Consider the following 13,367-nt stretch of genomic DNA (forward strand, 5'->3'; position numbering starts at 1 on the left):
TGGATTTAAACTCTGCAGCCAAGGAGAAACTGGGTCAGATAATGTCCAGTTCAAATCAAAACTAAGGTTCTTTAGAAAGTTCAACAGCTACTCTGTACTCATGTCCACAAAAGCCCACTGACTTCTTTTTGTTTGTTTGTTTGTTTGTTTGTTTTGGGGCCATACCTGGCATTGCTCAGGGGTTACTAATGGCTTTGTGCTCAGGAGACTATCTGGGATCCCAGAGATCAAACCAGGGGTTGGCTGAAAGCAAGGCAAACACCCTCCCCACTGTACTATCTCTCTGGGCTTTCTACTGATTTTTTATGTCTCCATCCGGAAGTGGATCCTAAAAGTTCTTGAAGGGGAGAAGTGGGGATCATAGCCCTTATGCCTTTATAAGCAGGCACTAGAGTTACTCTGCTTTCAAGTGGTGCTGGGGAGCAGATGTCAGGCCCTGATGATTCCCACTTTCCGATAACACAACCAGCTGTCCACAGGGCCTTTTTAGGGGGTGTTGGGGTGGGATAAGCATGTCTACCAATTATGTCCACCAGTTCTTCCCACTTCGAGAAGCTGCCGCAGTCACTGGGCAGAGATCCTGGGGTGAGACCCTGTTAGAGCCATAGCTCCTACTCTTGGGGTATCAGGAGCAGTGAAAGTGAGCAGGGACACTGGAGGCCTCCAGAACCAGCTTTCAGCCTCCCCCACTCCCTTCAGCATACCCCTCATCAAACAACCTAGAGGACGAGGGAATAGCCTTTCCAAAAGATGTCATTGTTTCAGGGCATCTGCTGTTTACTTAAACCACTTTTCCACACAAAACTGCTTAAGCAGAACTCTTGTTGTAGACCGGAGCGATAGCACAGCAGTAGGGTGTTTGCCTTGCACACAACCAACCTGGGATGGACCCGGGTTCCATTTCTAGTATCCCATATGGTCTTGGAGCCTGCCAAGAGTAGTTTCTGAGCAAGAGCCAGAAGAAAATCCTGAGGACCACAAGGTGTGTCCCCCTCCAAAATAAAACAAGACCAAAACAATAAAAGAACCCCTGTTGCCAGGAACATGGTGCCTTTTGCGACCCACATTCCCATGCTCAGTGCTCTCCATGATGTCCACACAGAGCAAAAGCTTGGTAAGTGGTTGACTTGTGGCCCTTGGTCATGCCTGTTAAACTCATCAATATACTTGTCATTCCAAGTAACTATCACCCAACAGGACACAGAACTCAACAGAGAATTAGACTCAGGGGTGGGATGACAGGGTGACTGGGAGGGACCTGTTGTTTTTTTAAGTATTCACTTGTAAAGTATTTCCAAATATCTATCCCCTAGACAACAACTGCCATGAGGAAATGAGAGTGTGACCTTCAGTTGATTTCCTTAACTCAAGATTTGTCAAGAGGGACACACAAAGAAAAAAGCCTTCCATGTCCTGTTCTTCATTTGCTTGATCCTGAAGTTTGCAAGTCCCAGAAGGCTGGTAAAAGGAGATTTCCCCAAAGTCATATTGCTATGCCTGAATCCATGATCTAAAAGGCTTCCATAGCCAAACTTTGGTGTGTTCCTGCTCCCCTCAACCTGTTTCTGTTCCAGAAGAGCATTTTGCTCCAGCCTTTACCATGTTCTGACTGCAGAGAACAGGACTTTTGGGGGCCTCCTTGGGGGGTGTCTGAGCTGTTTACTGCATAAACAGAAAACAACAGAGACCTTAGAACTTATGAGAAAGTGACTGGTGTGTCATACCTGGTGTTAGGCTTCAGGTTCTCAATGGGCAGGTGGGTGACTGAGGAGGCCTGAGTGGACCACTTGTTCCTGATGAAGTCTTCATAGGATGCACTGTACACCAAGTAGCCTGCAAACAAAAGCAGGAAGGGACCCACCAGTGAGTTCTGGAACCCAAGATTAAAACTCCTGATGGGTGGAGAAGGAGAAGGTGGGGATGAGGCCACATAAAGGAATATCTGTAGTACATTCACCTGCAGCGAGTTTTGTTCCAAGAAATAGATTCAGCAGTGGATGAGGGTGGTGGGGGCAGGAGACTAGGTCCCAAACAAAGCATATCCTTGTCTCTTGTCCTCAGAACCCAATTGCTACAAAACCTTTACTCCATACTGCATGGCCTTGACATCTTCTGGACTCTTGGAACCTTCTGTTGGTTCCAAATCAACAAAAGTCAAGCTGCTTCCACATGGTCTGGCTGCCCATTTCCTCCTGTTCACCATCTATGTCTGCTGCCTTGCACTATCTCCTCTCAATGGCTCTTCTATTCTTGGTAGCAAACAGCACAACTAAGGTCTCCACACAGCATTTTAGAAGCACTGGAGAGTGCATGTGAGAGATCTTCCCAAGAGACAAACAAATCTGATGAATGGTGTATATATGTGCTAGAGCCTGTGTGTGTGTGTATAAGTGAGTGTACGTGTGTGTCTATGAGTGTGCACACCATGAGCTTTGCAGTGCATGTGTGTACATGTGTTTATATGTATGCACATGTGTGCACATATATGTAGACTCCAGGCTACAATGCTCTCCTCCATCATTTGGTGAAAACTCTCCTTTGGTGCTCAATGTTGACTATCCATGTCTGCCTTTGATCTTTCTTTGACCTCTCTGTGTTAAGACTATAACAGGATAGTTCCTCCTCCTGTTCTGTCTGCTGTGAGTGGACCTGAGAAGCCTGTAGCCATCCCACAGCTGTCCCTGAGCCTGTCCCCAGGTATCTTCTGTCATACAGTCTGAAAGCAAATGTCTGCTGAAGTCCCCTGTGTGCTGAGCAGGTTCTGGGAAGTCTGTCTGGTTGATGCTCCCAGTGCTCACCCAGAAGCCACTGATGGCACCATTTCTACATGGGAGAAGAGGAGCCTCTTCAGGCTGGGTCAGGTATTATGTCTAAGTTCACATGCATGAACTCATACTCTAAATATTTATTGTGAGGCTGCTATTCTCCATCTCCTGAACCTCATGCTTCATAGGGAAAGAGGCAGGCTGGGAGACAAACAGAACTTCACAGTTGCCAGCAGGACCAGGGAGCAGCTCAAGGGCTTATAGGGGCTTTCAAAGGGAGCAGAATTAGCAGAAAGGAGGGCACAACAATAGAGTGACACCTGATGGATGGAATGTTGTTGAGGTGGGTGGAGAAGGTGGGGAGGAACAAGGAGAGGGAGGAGCAGCAGAAGGAGGAGGTGGCCCCTGGGCCTGGCAGAGCACAGGCTGTGAAAGAAAGAATAAAGAAGCCAGAACACTGCATTATCATCAATAATCACTGACTCTTAGCACTACTGAAGGTCCAAAGAAACACATTCACCCTTTCAGGCTTCTGCTTCTATTCCACAGGGAAGGCAAATGGGGCCAGAGCGATAGCACAGCTTATAAGACACTTGATTTGTATGCGGCCAACCCAGGTTTCATCCCTCAGTATCTCATGTGGTCCCCCAAGCACAGCCAAAAGTGATTCCTAAGTGCAGAGCCAAAAGTAATCCCTGAATATCACTGGGTGTGAACAAAAATGTGTGTGTGTGTGTGTGTGTGTGTGTGTGTGTGTGTGTGTGTGTGTGTGTGTAGACTTTAGGGCAGAGAAAATCAAATAGTTTTTCAGTTACTTCTCTGGAGCCTGGGAGGGAACAGATTTGAGGGTGGGCCTGGAGTGGACCAGCATTGAAACAGCCAGGGAGGAAGCAAGAGCTGAGGCAACAAGGCAATGAGGAAGATCAATGGCTTCAAGTGACACATGGAAAGTATAAAGGACAAGATTTAGAGAGGAATATGAAGAAGAAAAGAGAAAGATTTTAAGATGATTCCAAAGCTTCAAATTTGAAAGAGGGAGAGGAAGGAAGAAAAGAAGGAAGGAAGGGGTGAGTGAGGAAGGAAATAACGAAGGGAGGAAGGGAGGATGAAAATAAGAAAAGGAGGGATGGAGGAAGGAAGGAAATAAAGAAGGGGTATGAAGGAAGAAAGGAAAGAAAGGATAAAGTAAAGAAGGAAGAAGAGAGGGAGATAGGGAGGAAAGGAAGAAGGGAGTGAGAGAGAAAAGGAGGAATTAGGGAAAAAGGAAGGAAGAAAGAAGGGAAAGAAGGAAGAAAGGGAAGGAGAGAAGAAGGAAGGGGTTTAAAGACCAGAAGATCTAGAAGATTTGTTTTGGGTCACACTGTCCAGGATGCTCTAGAGACGTGAACACATCCCAGTAACACTGGGGTTGCCTCATTCACCAGTATCTTCTCTCACTCTTCTCTCTTGTCTATGGAGTTTTTCTCTTTACACTGCATATTGCAGGCTCCCAACAGTACCTGGCACACTGGGATGCTTGGTCCCTTGAATGGCCCTGTCTTACTGATTTTCTAGCTACCTGAGTACCCAGAATTAAGACATTGAGATTGGGTTTCCAGCTAAGTGTGGATGAATGCTGATGGGAGGCACCAAGGCTCCTGACCTCTTGCAATGCCAAGTTACGGGGAAACATTCAGAAGGGGAGTTCTTACTCACCTTAGAGACGTATTTAGTGTGAGCGTAAGTGCTCAGGAAATGTTCCTTCAAGGCCCTCTTGATGAAGGCACAGTAGCCTATTTATCTCAAGTAACATCTACTTAAGTAACATAAAATAGATCAAATGTGAACTGCCCAGGGGTGGGGAGACATTCCATCAATAGTACTCATTCACCTTACTTGTGTGAGTTTGATACTGCATGACCTCCTAGTTGTAGTCCCGGTGACCTCCAAACATCACTGTGTGTGGTCCTAGGATCACATGTAGGACCACTACCACCTGAGCCCAACATACACACACATGAACACACACATATTCCACCCTCTCATATAATGGATGAATCCTTTATCAAGGAACTACCTAGTCCAAAAAACAACCCATCCTCTTAAGATTTTAACAGGATTAATCTCAATTATATTCTTGTCAAGGCCAAATTAACTCCTGAGAATCCATGGATTAAGACCTGGGAGACTTAAGATCATATCCAATTCCCACAGAAAGAATCCAGAATCACCAGCAGGCAAGGAAGGGGGTGTGATTCTGCTCCCAGAGTTCACTCTGTATGTGGCCACAGAGTACAAGATCATGCCTGGGATGCAAGAACTTTGATTTAGCTGGTGGCCACAGAACTCTTTGGGCATGATAGAATATACTTAGATTATAGAATGCTAGATATTTGGTGGTGTTTGACATATGAGAAAACCAGGGTCTGGAGAGATAAAGTAGCTAACTCCAGATCATACAAATGAAAGTAGGATTAGGCCACAAGACTTCTGACTTCTATTTACTACCCTTTATAGAACCCTATCATTGTTCACTTGTTGGTTACAGTCAAGAAAAACATATGCATTATTCAAACATCCACCCATACTTCATCTACTTATCATTCCTCCATCAATTCATTTAATTAATCAATCCTTCATCAAGTTATCCTGCATCTATACATTTTTCAATGATACATCAATTTATCTTTCAATCTATCCCTCTTTTATCTATCCATCCTCTCATTAACACTTTATTAACCTCTCCTTCTACCCATTCCCATACATCCATCATCCATTCATTTATTCACAATGTCTGCATATATTATCACTTTGTTATCCCACATTCAGACTTTGGAAACTCTAAGAGTTGACTTTCAACATACCTGTTACCACATCCCCTGGGATGGCCTTGTTCCAGTCCACAATAACAAATGAGTGGCAGCCCTCCATGGCAACCACAGTGATGTTTCGGGGGGCATGTTGAGGAGGCTGATCAGTCTTCGTTAGATCATTTGGAATGATTTCATCCAGGCTTTCCACTTGGAAATGATCCAGAGCATCAGTCAGAGAACATGGCATTGATGGATCTTTACTTAGGTAGGTCACATAAGGAGCTAGAAAATGACAGGTTTTTCATCAGATTGTGGAAAACTTTCTCTGGAGAAAGAAACACCATGTCTGCTCCAAAGAGTCATATATGTTATCCAGACTTTCCCTATCAGACAAAGATGCGAGCCATGATCCCTTTCACCCCTAATACTGTTGGAGTAATTTGGGCAACTCTCTATGGTGCTCGGGGGGGTTACCTGGTTCTGTGCTTAGAAATCATTCCTAGTGGGCTTGGGAAACCTTATGGGATGTTAGAGATAAAATCTGGGTCAGGGTTTGGAGCAATAGCACAGTGGTAGGGCATTTGTCTTGCACACAGCTGACTCAGGACAAACCTCGGTTCGATCCCCAGCATCCCATTCCTGGTCCCCCAAGCCAGGAGCGATTTCTGAGCGCATAGCCAGGAGTAACCCCTTAGTGTCACTGGGTGTGGCCAGCTGCATGCAAGACAAATGCTCTATGTGCTGTGCTACTGCTCTGGTCCCATCATCCCCAATACTTAACTCAGAGTACAGTCTTTGATTAAAAAATATCATAATGTATTCCAAAATTGTGATTTCAAAAGATCCTATTGCCCCCTCAACATCAACAACTGTGCCTTCAAATTGATGCTGAAAAATCCCTGAGTTCAGTGCAATATTATCTGTACCATTCTTTGCTCAATGATTTGGAAAAAGCATGAGTCAGGTACAGCTAATACTGTAAACAACTCATAATTAAATAGAAGGTATTTGGGGGAACCAGAATAAAAACAAATATGAATCAAGTTGTTTAGCCTCTGTTCTTCAGTCTTGGGTGTTCTTCCTTAAGGTTTCAGGCATCCCTACACCACTTAGAACAGCTATACAAGGCCAGCCTTACACAGCCTCTATAAACATGCCAACTGACATTCCCAGTAACAGCTCCACCCACTTATGGGCAGGTTCATGCTTTCTCTTCACACATTTCTTTGTGTATGTACAGGATCTGGGATGATATTCCACCTTCCTGCTGGGCCATCTGATACTGAGTAAGTGCCCATGAAACAAGGATCTAGAAGATTCCCTTTACAATTCTCTGATTGAATACCCTCTAAGTTAGAGTTGATCTTGGGCTTTATGCATCAAGTCTCTCAAATACCCTCAAGAAAATATTTCTGGTTCTAAGAGTTCCATAGTGCATTTGAGTACCAGTATCTCTCATTTCAACAGATGTTGGAACTAAAAAAAATTAACTTCTCTATTGTTTAGTTCACTTGTATAAAATTAGGGCTTTGAACTTTGTCTGTGGCTCACCCAGGGGACATTTTGGTGAGGAGGGTTTCCTCTATTTTACAGAGGTACAGGCAAATGAAAATAGGCAAACAATAGTAAACCTTTATTCCTTGAGAAAAGTTATTGGACTAGCTAAGGAGAGCATAAAACCACTTCAATTTATGTCCTAGAGAGAGAAGTCAGGACAATCTGTGAACTAGGCGAGGTTGTTGTCCACCTTGGCCCAGCATTAATCCAATCAAAATTCTCAGCTTCAAGTAGGGGTGGTTTTGCTGCCTCATACTATTTCTCAGCTGGCAAGAGTCAACCTCTACTATGGTGGCACATTTGTTTTGGAAAGAGGAATGGGCATTGCTCATGTAAGCTATTGTCTGTCTCTGTTGAGTAATATATTACTTATTTTCACTTAGGGATATTAATCTGCCCATTAGTGCAGGGCATTCAGAATAAGGGACAAATGATTCCCAGAGGGAATGAAGAAACCAAATTGAGTTAAAGAAAACCTTCCTCTAGCAATTGTTTCAATAATTGAGGGGAGAGTAAAACAATCTGGATCCCAAGTCCCAGGGCCAATTAAGATGACAGGGAAAAAATGGAAGAAAGAACTTCAGCTGTTGCCTGTTAGCTGTTCCTCTTTGAGGATGAATGTAACAGTGATGAAGTCTTCAGGAAAGATTTAGGAGGGTTGGGCACATGAAACTTTCTCATGTTCCCAGGTGTCAATGACTCTCTGGTTGGGAGTCTTGTCAAGTTAGTTCTCCAGCCTTGGTTTGTGGGTAGCAGAGAATGAAACAAACTATCCAAGCATTAGGGTCTCATGGCTAGTGGTCTCATGGGCAAGCCATTTATTCAATACCACATTGCCACACCCTGCCTCCCAATAGGAGCTTCCCACCTGGAGCCATTGTTTAAATTGACAGAGACGGTAAAGACAGTTGTTAGCACATCAACATTCACCAGGGACATGAAAAACAGAGAATGGGGGATTTCACAGACCAACCAGCAGGCACCCTTGCAGGATTAAGTGCGTTTTTTATTCTATTTTTGACCATGTTTCCTCCACAGTCCCTAAACAGTTCTATTATTTATTTATTTATTTATTTATTTATTTATTTATTTATTTATTTATTATTTTGAGTCACACCCAGTGATGTTCAGGGGTTACTCCTGGCTCTGCTCTCAGAAGTTGCTCCTGGGGGCCCGGAGAGATAGCACAGCGGTGTTTGCCTCGCAAGCAGCCGATCCAGGACCAAAGGTGGTTGGTTCGAATCCCGGTGTCCAGTATGGTCCCTGGTGCCTGCCAGGAGCTATTTCTGAGCAGACAGCCAGGAGTAACCCCTGAGCACCGTGGGTGTGGCCCAAAAACCAAAAAAAAAAAAAAAGAAGAAGTTGGCCTGGCAGGCTCGGGAAACCATTGAGGTTTTTGTTAGGGGCATAATTCCCCACTTCCCTCTCTTGTGCAATGCCCCAGCCTATCACTGGACCCAGTCCCACCCCACAGGTTCTGCAGTTCCCTCACCCACTCCCTAGAATTCACTTCCTAGAACTGACTCTCTGAATTCTGCCAATGACATGAAAGAGTTACACAGTTACTCCTCAAGGGAAATTTGGCTTTAGAAAATCTGCTCCTCTCAGTGTTTGGACCCAAGAATCAGCCATATTTGTCTTCAAAGGACCTGCACTGCAGGTTTCTCTGATGAAGAAAATTCTACTTACCAACAAATCTCTTTTTTCCAGCCAGATCCAATTCTTCTTCAGGAAAAGAACTAATGGAGCCTTCTGGAGAGATGATGTTGGGAAGAACAGTGGTAGTGGAGGCTTTGGGAGTGGCTGGTGGCCTCCTTGATGTCTCAACTTCATAATCTGAAAAGAATAGGAAGGTTTGGTAATTGGGGACACTGTTGGCTGGAAGTGAGCTACTTAAGTTTCAGCTTTTGATTAACACATGTACATATGGACAGACACACACACTAAAATTCATGCTATCAGCAAGCATGGTTTGAGACAGTATTTCCCCTTCCCTATTTCTACCTGCTCAGAAAATTTAATTTTCTGAGGTTACAGAGATGAAGTAAAAAGGAAAGTGACCAAAAAAAAAAAAAAAGAGTGATTTCTTTTTTTAAGAGCCAAATTGGACATTTATCCAGCTCAGCAAACCCACAACTGGTCTAATGCCATTCTCAGCCCAAATGCTTTCCTGCTTTAAAGCCACAAAAATTCACATAATTAAACATGTGATATTTTTCTCTTTGTCATGTATATAAAGACTTTTCTGGAGAGGGTTAAGGTGACTCTTATTCAGAGATCTAGCTATTTCACATTTGTAAAAGACAATGGAAGTTGCTAGATATGTAATACTTGAAGACAAGAGAGATGCTTGGAACCCCTTTGGAAACTGAAACTATTCAAGTCTTTCCAAATGAGGCTAATTCTCTTTCAAGTCAGGTTGTGTGATATAGCTGCAGGCTACAGTCAGGATCTCAAACTCATCATGGCCATGTGTGAATCCCCAATCCAAGAGCTGACAGATGTAAGGCTATGACTCCAGTCAGTAGCTGGAGCAGGTACTTCTAGAAGGTAAAATCACAAAGGGATTAGGACAAATCACTCTCTACATGATATGAGACAATAGCAGGGCCAAAATGAAGTGATGGAGCAGTAAAGTCTTTCTTCCAGTACCCACTGCTAACTATGCACATTGATTTTCATCACTCATCTATTGGAGCATCTCTTGGGAAGGGTTAAAATCACCATTTACCCCACCAGTACAGCGACCCAGCCAGGAGTTCTGAAGAAATAGTAGTTGTGGTGACTCACTAAGTTGTGACAAAAAGATCTTTGGTTACAGAAAAAAATTGGCCAAATCACATGTGGAAAAATAAGTTCCTACCTTCATCGTAGACAACATAATCTTCTTCAGTGGGTCCTGCTGTGTCAGTCTCTAACCCTGAGAAATCATCTAGTTTGGAGAGAAAGCAGGGTGAAGAATATTTTTTTTAAATATTCATTTTGTTTTGGTCAAAACCAAATATATAGTGTAATTCTGGCATCCCGAAGTGACCAAAAGAAGCAGGGAAGTAAGTATTTTCTGCCTGGGTGCCTGGCACTGAGGGCAGGCCATTGAGGTGCTGAAACTCTGGAGCACTGTCACAGACCACAGAAAGATGGTTTTCCCTGATAAATTGGGGTCTCTTCTTAGAACAAGTAACATCTGGCAAAAGGAAATGTCCTACTGTTCTGAAAGGGCACCATTTTCAGTCTAAGTAAAATTCACTTTTCATACATCATAAAGTTTATTTCAACTTTTTTTTAAAAGACTGATCATCAGTATTTGGCCCATTTGCATGTTGTTTGCAGCATTTGGAACTGGGTCAAACTGGATGTTTTCTAAGTGAGCCCAGAATCTGTGTGAAAAACTTTCACCTTGCCTTTAAAAGTAGCTGTCAACCATGAACATTAGGGTTGTGGTTGATTTTCTTTGGTTTGTCCAGATGGTCAAGGAAAATGAGTACAAAACGTCACCAGAAACTTAGCTCTAGAAATACTAATAAAATAAAATAAAATATCTGTAGAAACGATATTTTAAGGAGTAGGTAACAATGGCCATCTGATCAGGCAAAGTTGCCAATGATCCCATTGAGGAATTGAATTTCCTCTGATGTTCTTGTTTTTGTTTTTTGTTGTTGTTGTTGCTTTTCTTTGTTTTCTATCTTGCGAGGAAGTAGGGGAGGGAACCAGCTTCCTACTGGCTCATACTTTTCTGTACCATATCTCAAGTGCACAGTACAAGTGAAATGGGACATCCTTGAACAAAATTAGTGCAAACTACCATCGTCCCCTGCTTCAGCAGAAGGTTGACTTGAATACTATCACAGGCAGCCAACTATAACACAGTCCTATTTGCTGTTCAAAATTTTGATGTGGGTTGTCAGAAGCAATTTTGTGATTCACCAAATCTGACACCAAGCTACAGGACTAGAAACATTCCTCTACTTTCAACAAGCCAGACACCATCCCCCCACCTACCCACTCAGTTAGGAGGGAGCAGGTACCTTCTTCAGGGACACACTCGGGGAATCCACTGGAGCCCAGGATAACATTGCCATATTGGTCGTGCTGTTCCACAGTCCCGGAGGGACAGGTGGGGATGGGGGTCGTTGGCTCAGGGGTGGTGGTGGTGGTCTGTGTAGTTGTTTGAATGGTTGTCCTGCGGCGTGCAACGGTCATGCGGCGGGTGGTAGTGGTTGGGGGCCGTCGGGTGGTAGTAATCATAGGCCTACGTGTGGTTGTGGTCATAGGCCGACGGGTGGTAGTCTTGGGCCTCCTGGTAGTCGTTGTGGTGGTGGGCAAGGTGGTGGTGGTGGTGGTGGTGGTGGTAGTGGTGGTGGTGGTGGTGGTAGTGGGGGGTACAGTAGTGGTGGTAGTGGTGGGCACACGGGTAGTGGTTTTGGCCACCTCCAAGCCCACCAGTGGTTTTCCTCCAAGACTCAAAATAGGTCTGTCCTGGGCACTGGCCAGTGGTTGTCCATGCCGCCCTTGCCCAAACAGGGGCAGGCCCTCAGGGCTTATCACAGGAGTCCCTTCGAGATCTGAAACAAGAGCATACAGAAGCTTTGCCACAGAGGGAGTTGTTTGGAGGAGATATTACAGATAACTCCTTTAAGCTCATGTCCTATCAGTAACAGGCAGAAGAGGACATGCAAGGAAGTTCACCCAAGACATCCACCTGTTCCTAAGGAGAAATGATTGTTTGGGGCCCCAGTTGGCAAACATTTTCCCTGTCAACAGTCAAGGAGTAAATCTTTTTTAAGCTTTAAATGTTAACCACTTAACTCTCCACTCATGAGGACTAAGAATCTGGAGATTATGCACAAACAAATGAGGATATAGTGAATCATATTTTATTAAGGCACCATCATGTGAATTTCATGCAACTTATATACATCACACCATATCCTCTTTGAAGCTTTTTCTGAAGCGATTTTTAAAAATAATTTATTTGTTTATTTAAGCATCGTGGTTACAAACCATGTTCATAGTTGTGTTTCAGCCATAAAATGCACACAGTCTCTTAACCAGTGCAACTTTTCTGCCACTAACCTAATTCTGCAGAAATTTGAAAATATCTCCACTAGTCAGAGTTCAAATAGGCAGCAGGCAGTTTATGTATGGGTGGTGTGTGAGCTGAGCTGAGTTCTAGACCCTCACCACCCCCAATTTTAGGAACTTAGCCTTTTCCAAAGGTAAAGTTGGAGGAATTTAACTAGAATTGCTTCAGAAAAATATGAGCCCACTTTCCCACCCCAGGCTCCTCTAATGGCTGGCAAGAACTAGACCAAGAGAATCCCCAGAAATGAGAGGGAGGAGGAAGAGAGGGGATGGGATTAATTCTCTGTGAACCCAGCACACTTCTGTTTTTTAACAAGAGTTCTCACCCACAATGGTTTGTCCATCTCCTCCTAACTTCACTCGAAGAGGATTTCCATGTGAGTCTTGGAGGTACCGTCCTTCTGCATTCAGAACCAAGCCACGGTCAAGATCCACCACCTAAGCCCAAGTCACAAAGACTTTATCAGACGGAAACATTCACCTTAACCCAATGACATGAATCCACATGTGAAGATCCTTAGTAAAAAATGGTGGTTGCAAAGCACTGTCAGAATCATTAATAAGATTTAATAAGAATAAAGTAGAGGGGTCAGAGTGGTGGTACAAGCGGTAGGGCATTTGCCTTGCGTGAGCTAACCTAGAATAGACTGTTGGTTCTATCCCCCACTGTCCCATATAGTCCCCCAAGCCAGGAGCGATTTCTGAGCACATAGCCAGGAGTCACCCCTGAGCTTCATTGGATGAGGCCCAAAAAGCAAAAAAAAAAAAAAAAAAAAGTAGAAAAATCTTGATTTTATACTTAAATTATTTACTGATATAAAATCTAACTTTGGTTGGAGAGATAGCACAGAGGATTAGGTGCTCTCCTTCATGCTGCCAACCCACATTTGATCCCTGGGTCCTCAGTTGGTCTCCTAAACACTGTCAGAAGGAGTAAACTCTGATCATTGCTGAGTTTGTCCCCAAACTAAAAGTGAATGAATGAATGAAATGCAAATCGTTCAAATGCCCTCAAAATACAAAAGATGTCCAAAAGACCTTCACCATTTCGTACATTGTGTCTAATGCTAAAAAAAAAAAAAAAAAAAAAAGGAATAATCTAAGTGTTCATCAATGTAAAGAAAAGATTTTTTTCGTTTGTTTTTGGGTCATACCCAACAGCGCTCAGGGG

General features: G+C 43.7%; 1 protein-coding gene across 1 annotated transcript in view; it reads right to left on the minus strand.

The window, feature by feature from the left end:
• Positions 1 to 13,367, minus strand: part of FNDC1 (fibronectin type III domain containing 1) — a 55,794-nt gene that overhangs the window by 10,146 nt on the left and 32,281 nt on the right. The window contains exons 12-18 of the mRNA XM_049764740.1: positions 12,523 to 12,634; positions 11,498 to 11,676; positions 11,140 to 11,401; positions 9,978 to 10,046; positions 8,804 to 8,950; positions 5,609 to 5,839; positions 1,725 to 1,833 (exon numbers count right to left, since the gene is read on the minus strand). Coding sequence (XP_049620697.1) covers positions 1,725 to 1,833; positions 5,609 to 5,839; positions 8,804 to 8,950; positions 9,978 to 10,046; positions 11,140 to 11,401; positions 11,498 to 11,676; positions 12,523 to 12,634 — 1,109 coding nt within the window. The remainder of the gene's footprint in view (positions 1 to 1,724; positions 1,834 to 5,608; positions 5,840 to 8,803; positions 8,951 to 9,977; positions 10,047 to 11,139; positions 11,402 to 11,497; positions 11,677 to 12,522; positions 12,635 to 13,367) is intronic.

This window comes from Suncus etruscus, chromosome 18 (assembly GCF_024139225.1).
Source record: "Suncus etruscus isolate mSunEtr1 chromosome 18, mSunEtr1.pri.cur, whole genome shotgun sequence".
Lineage (NCBI taxonomy): Eukaryota > Metazoa > Chordata > Mammalia > Eulipotyphla > Soricidae > Suncus > Suncus etruscus.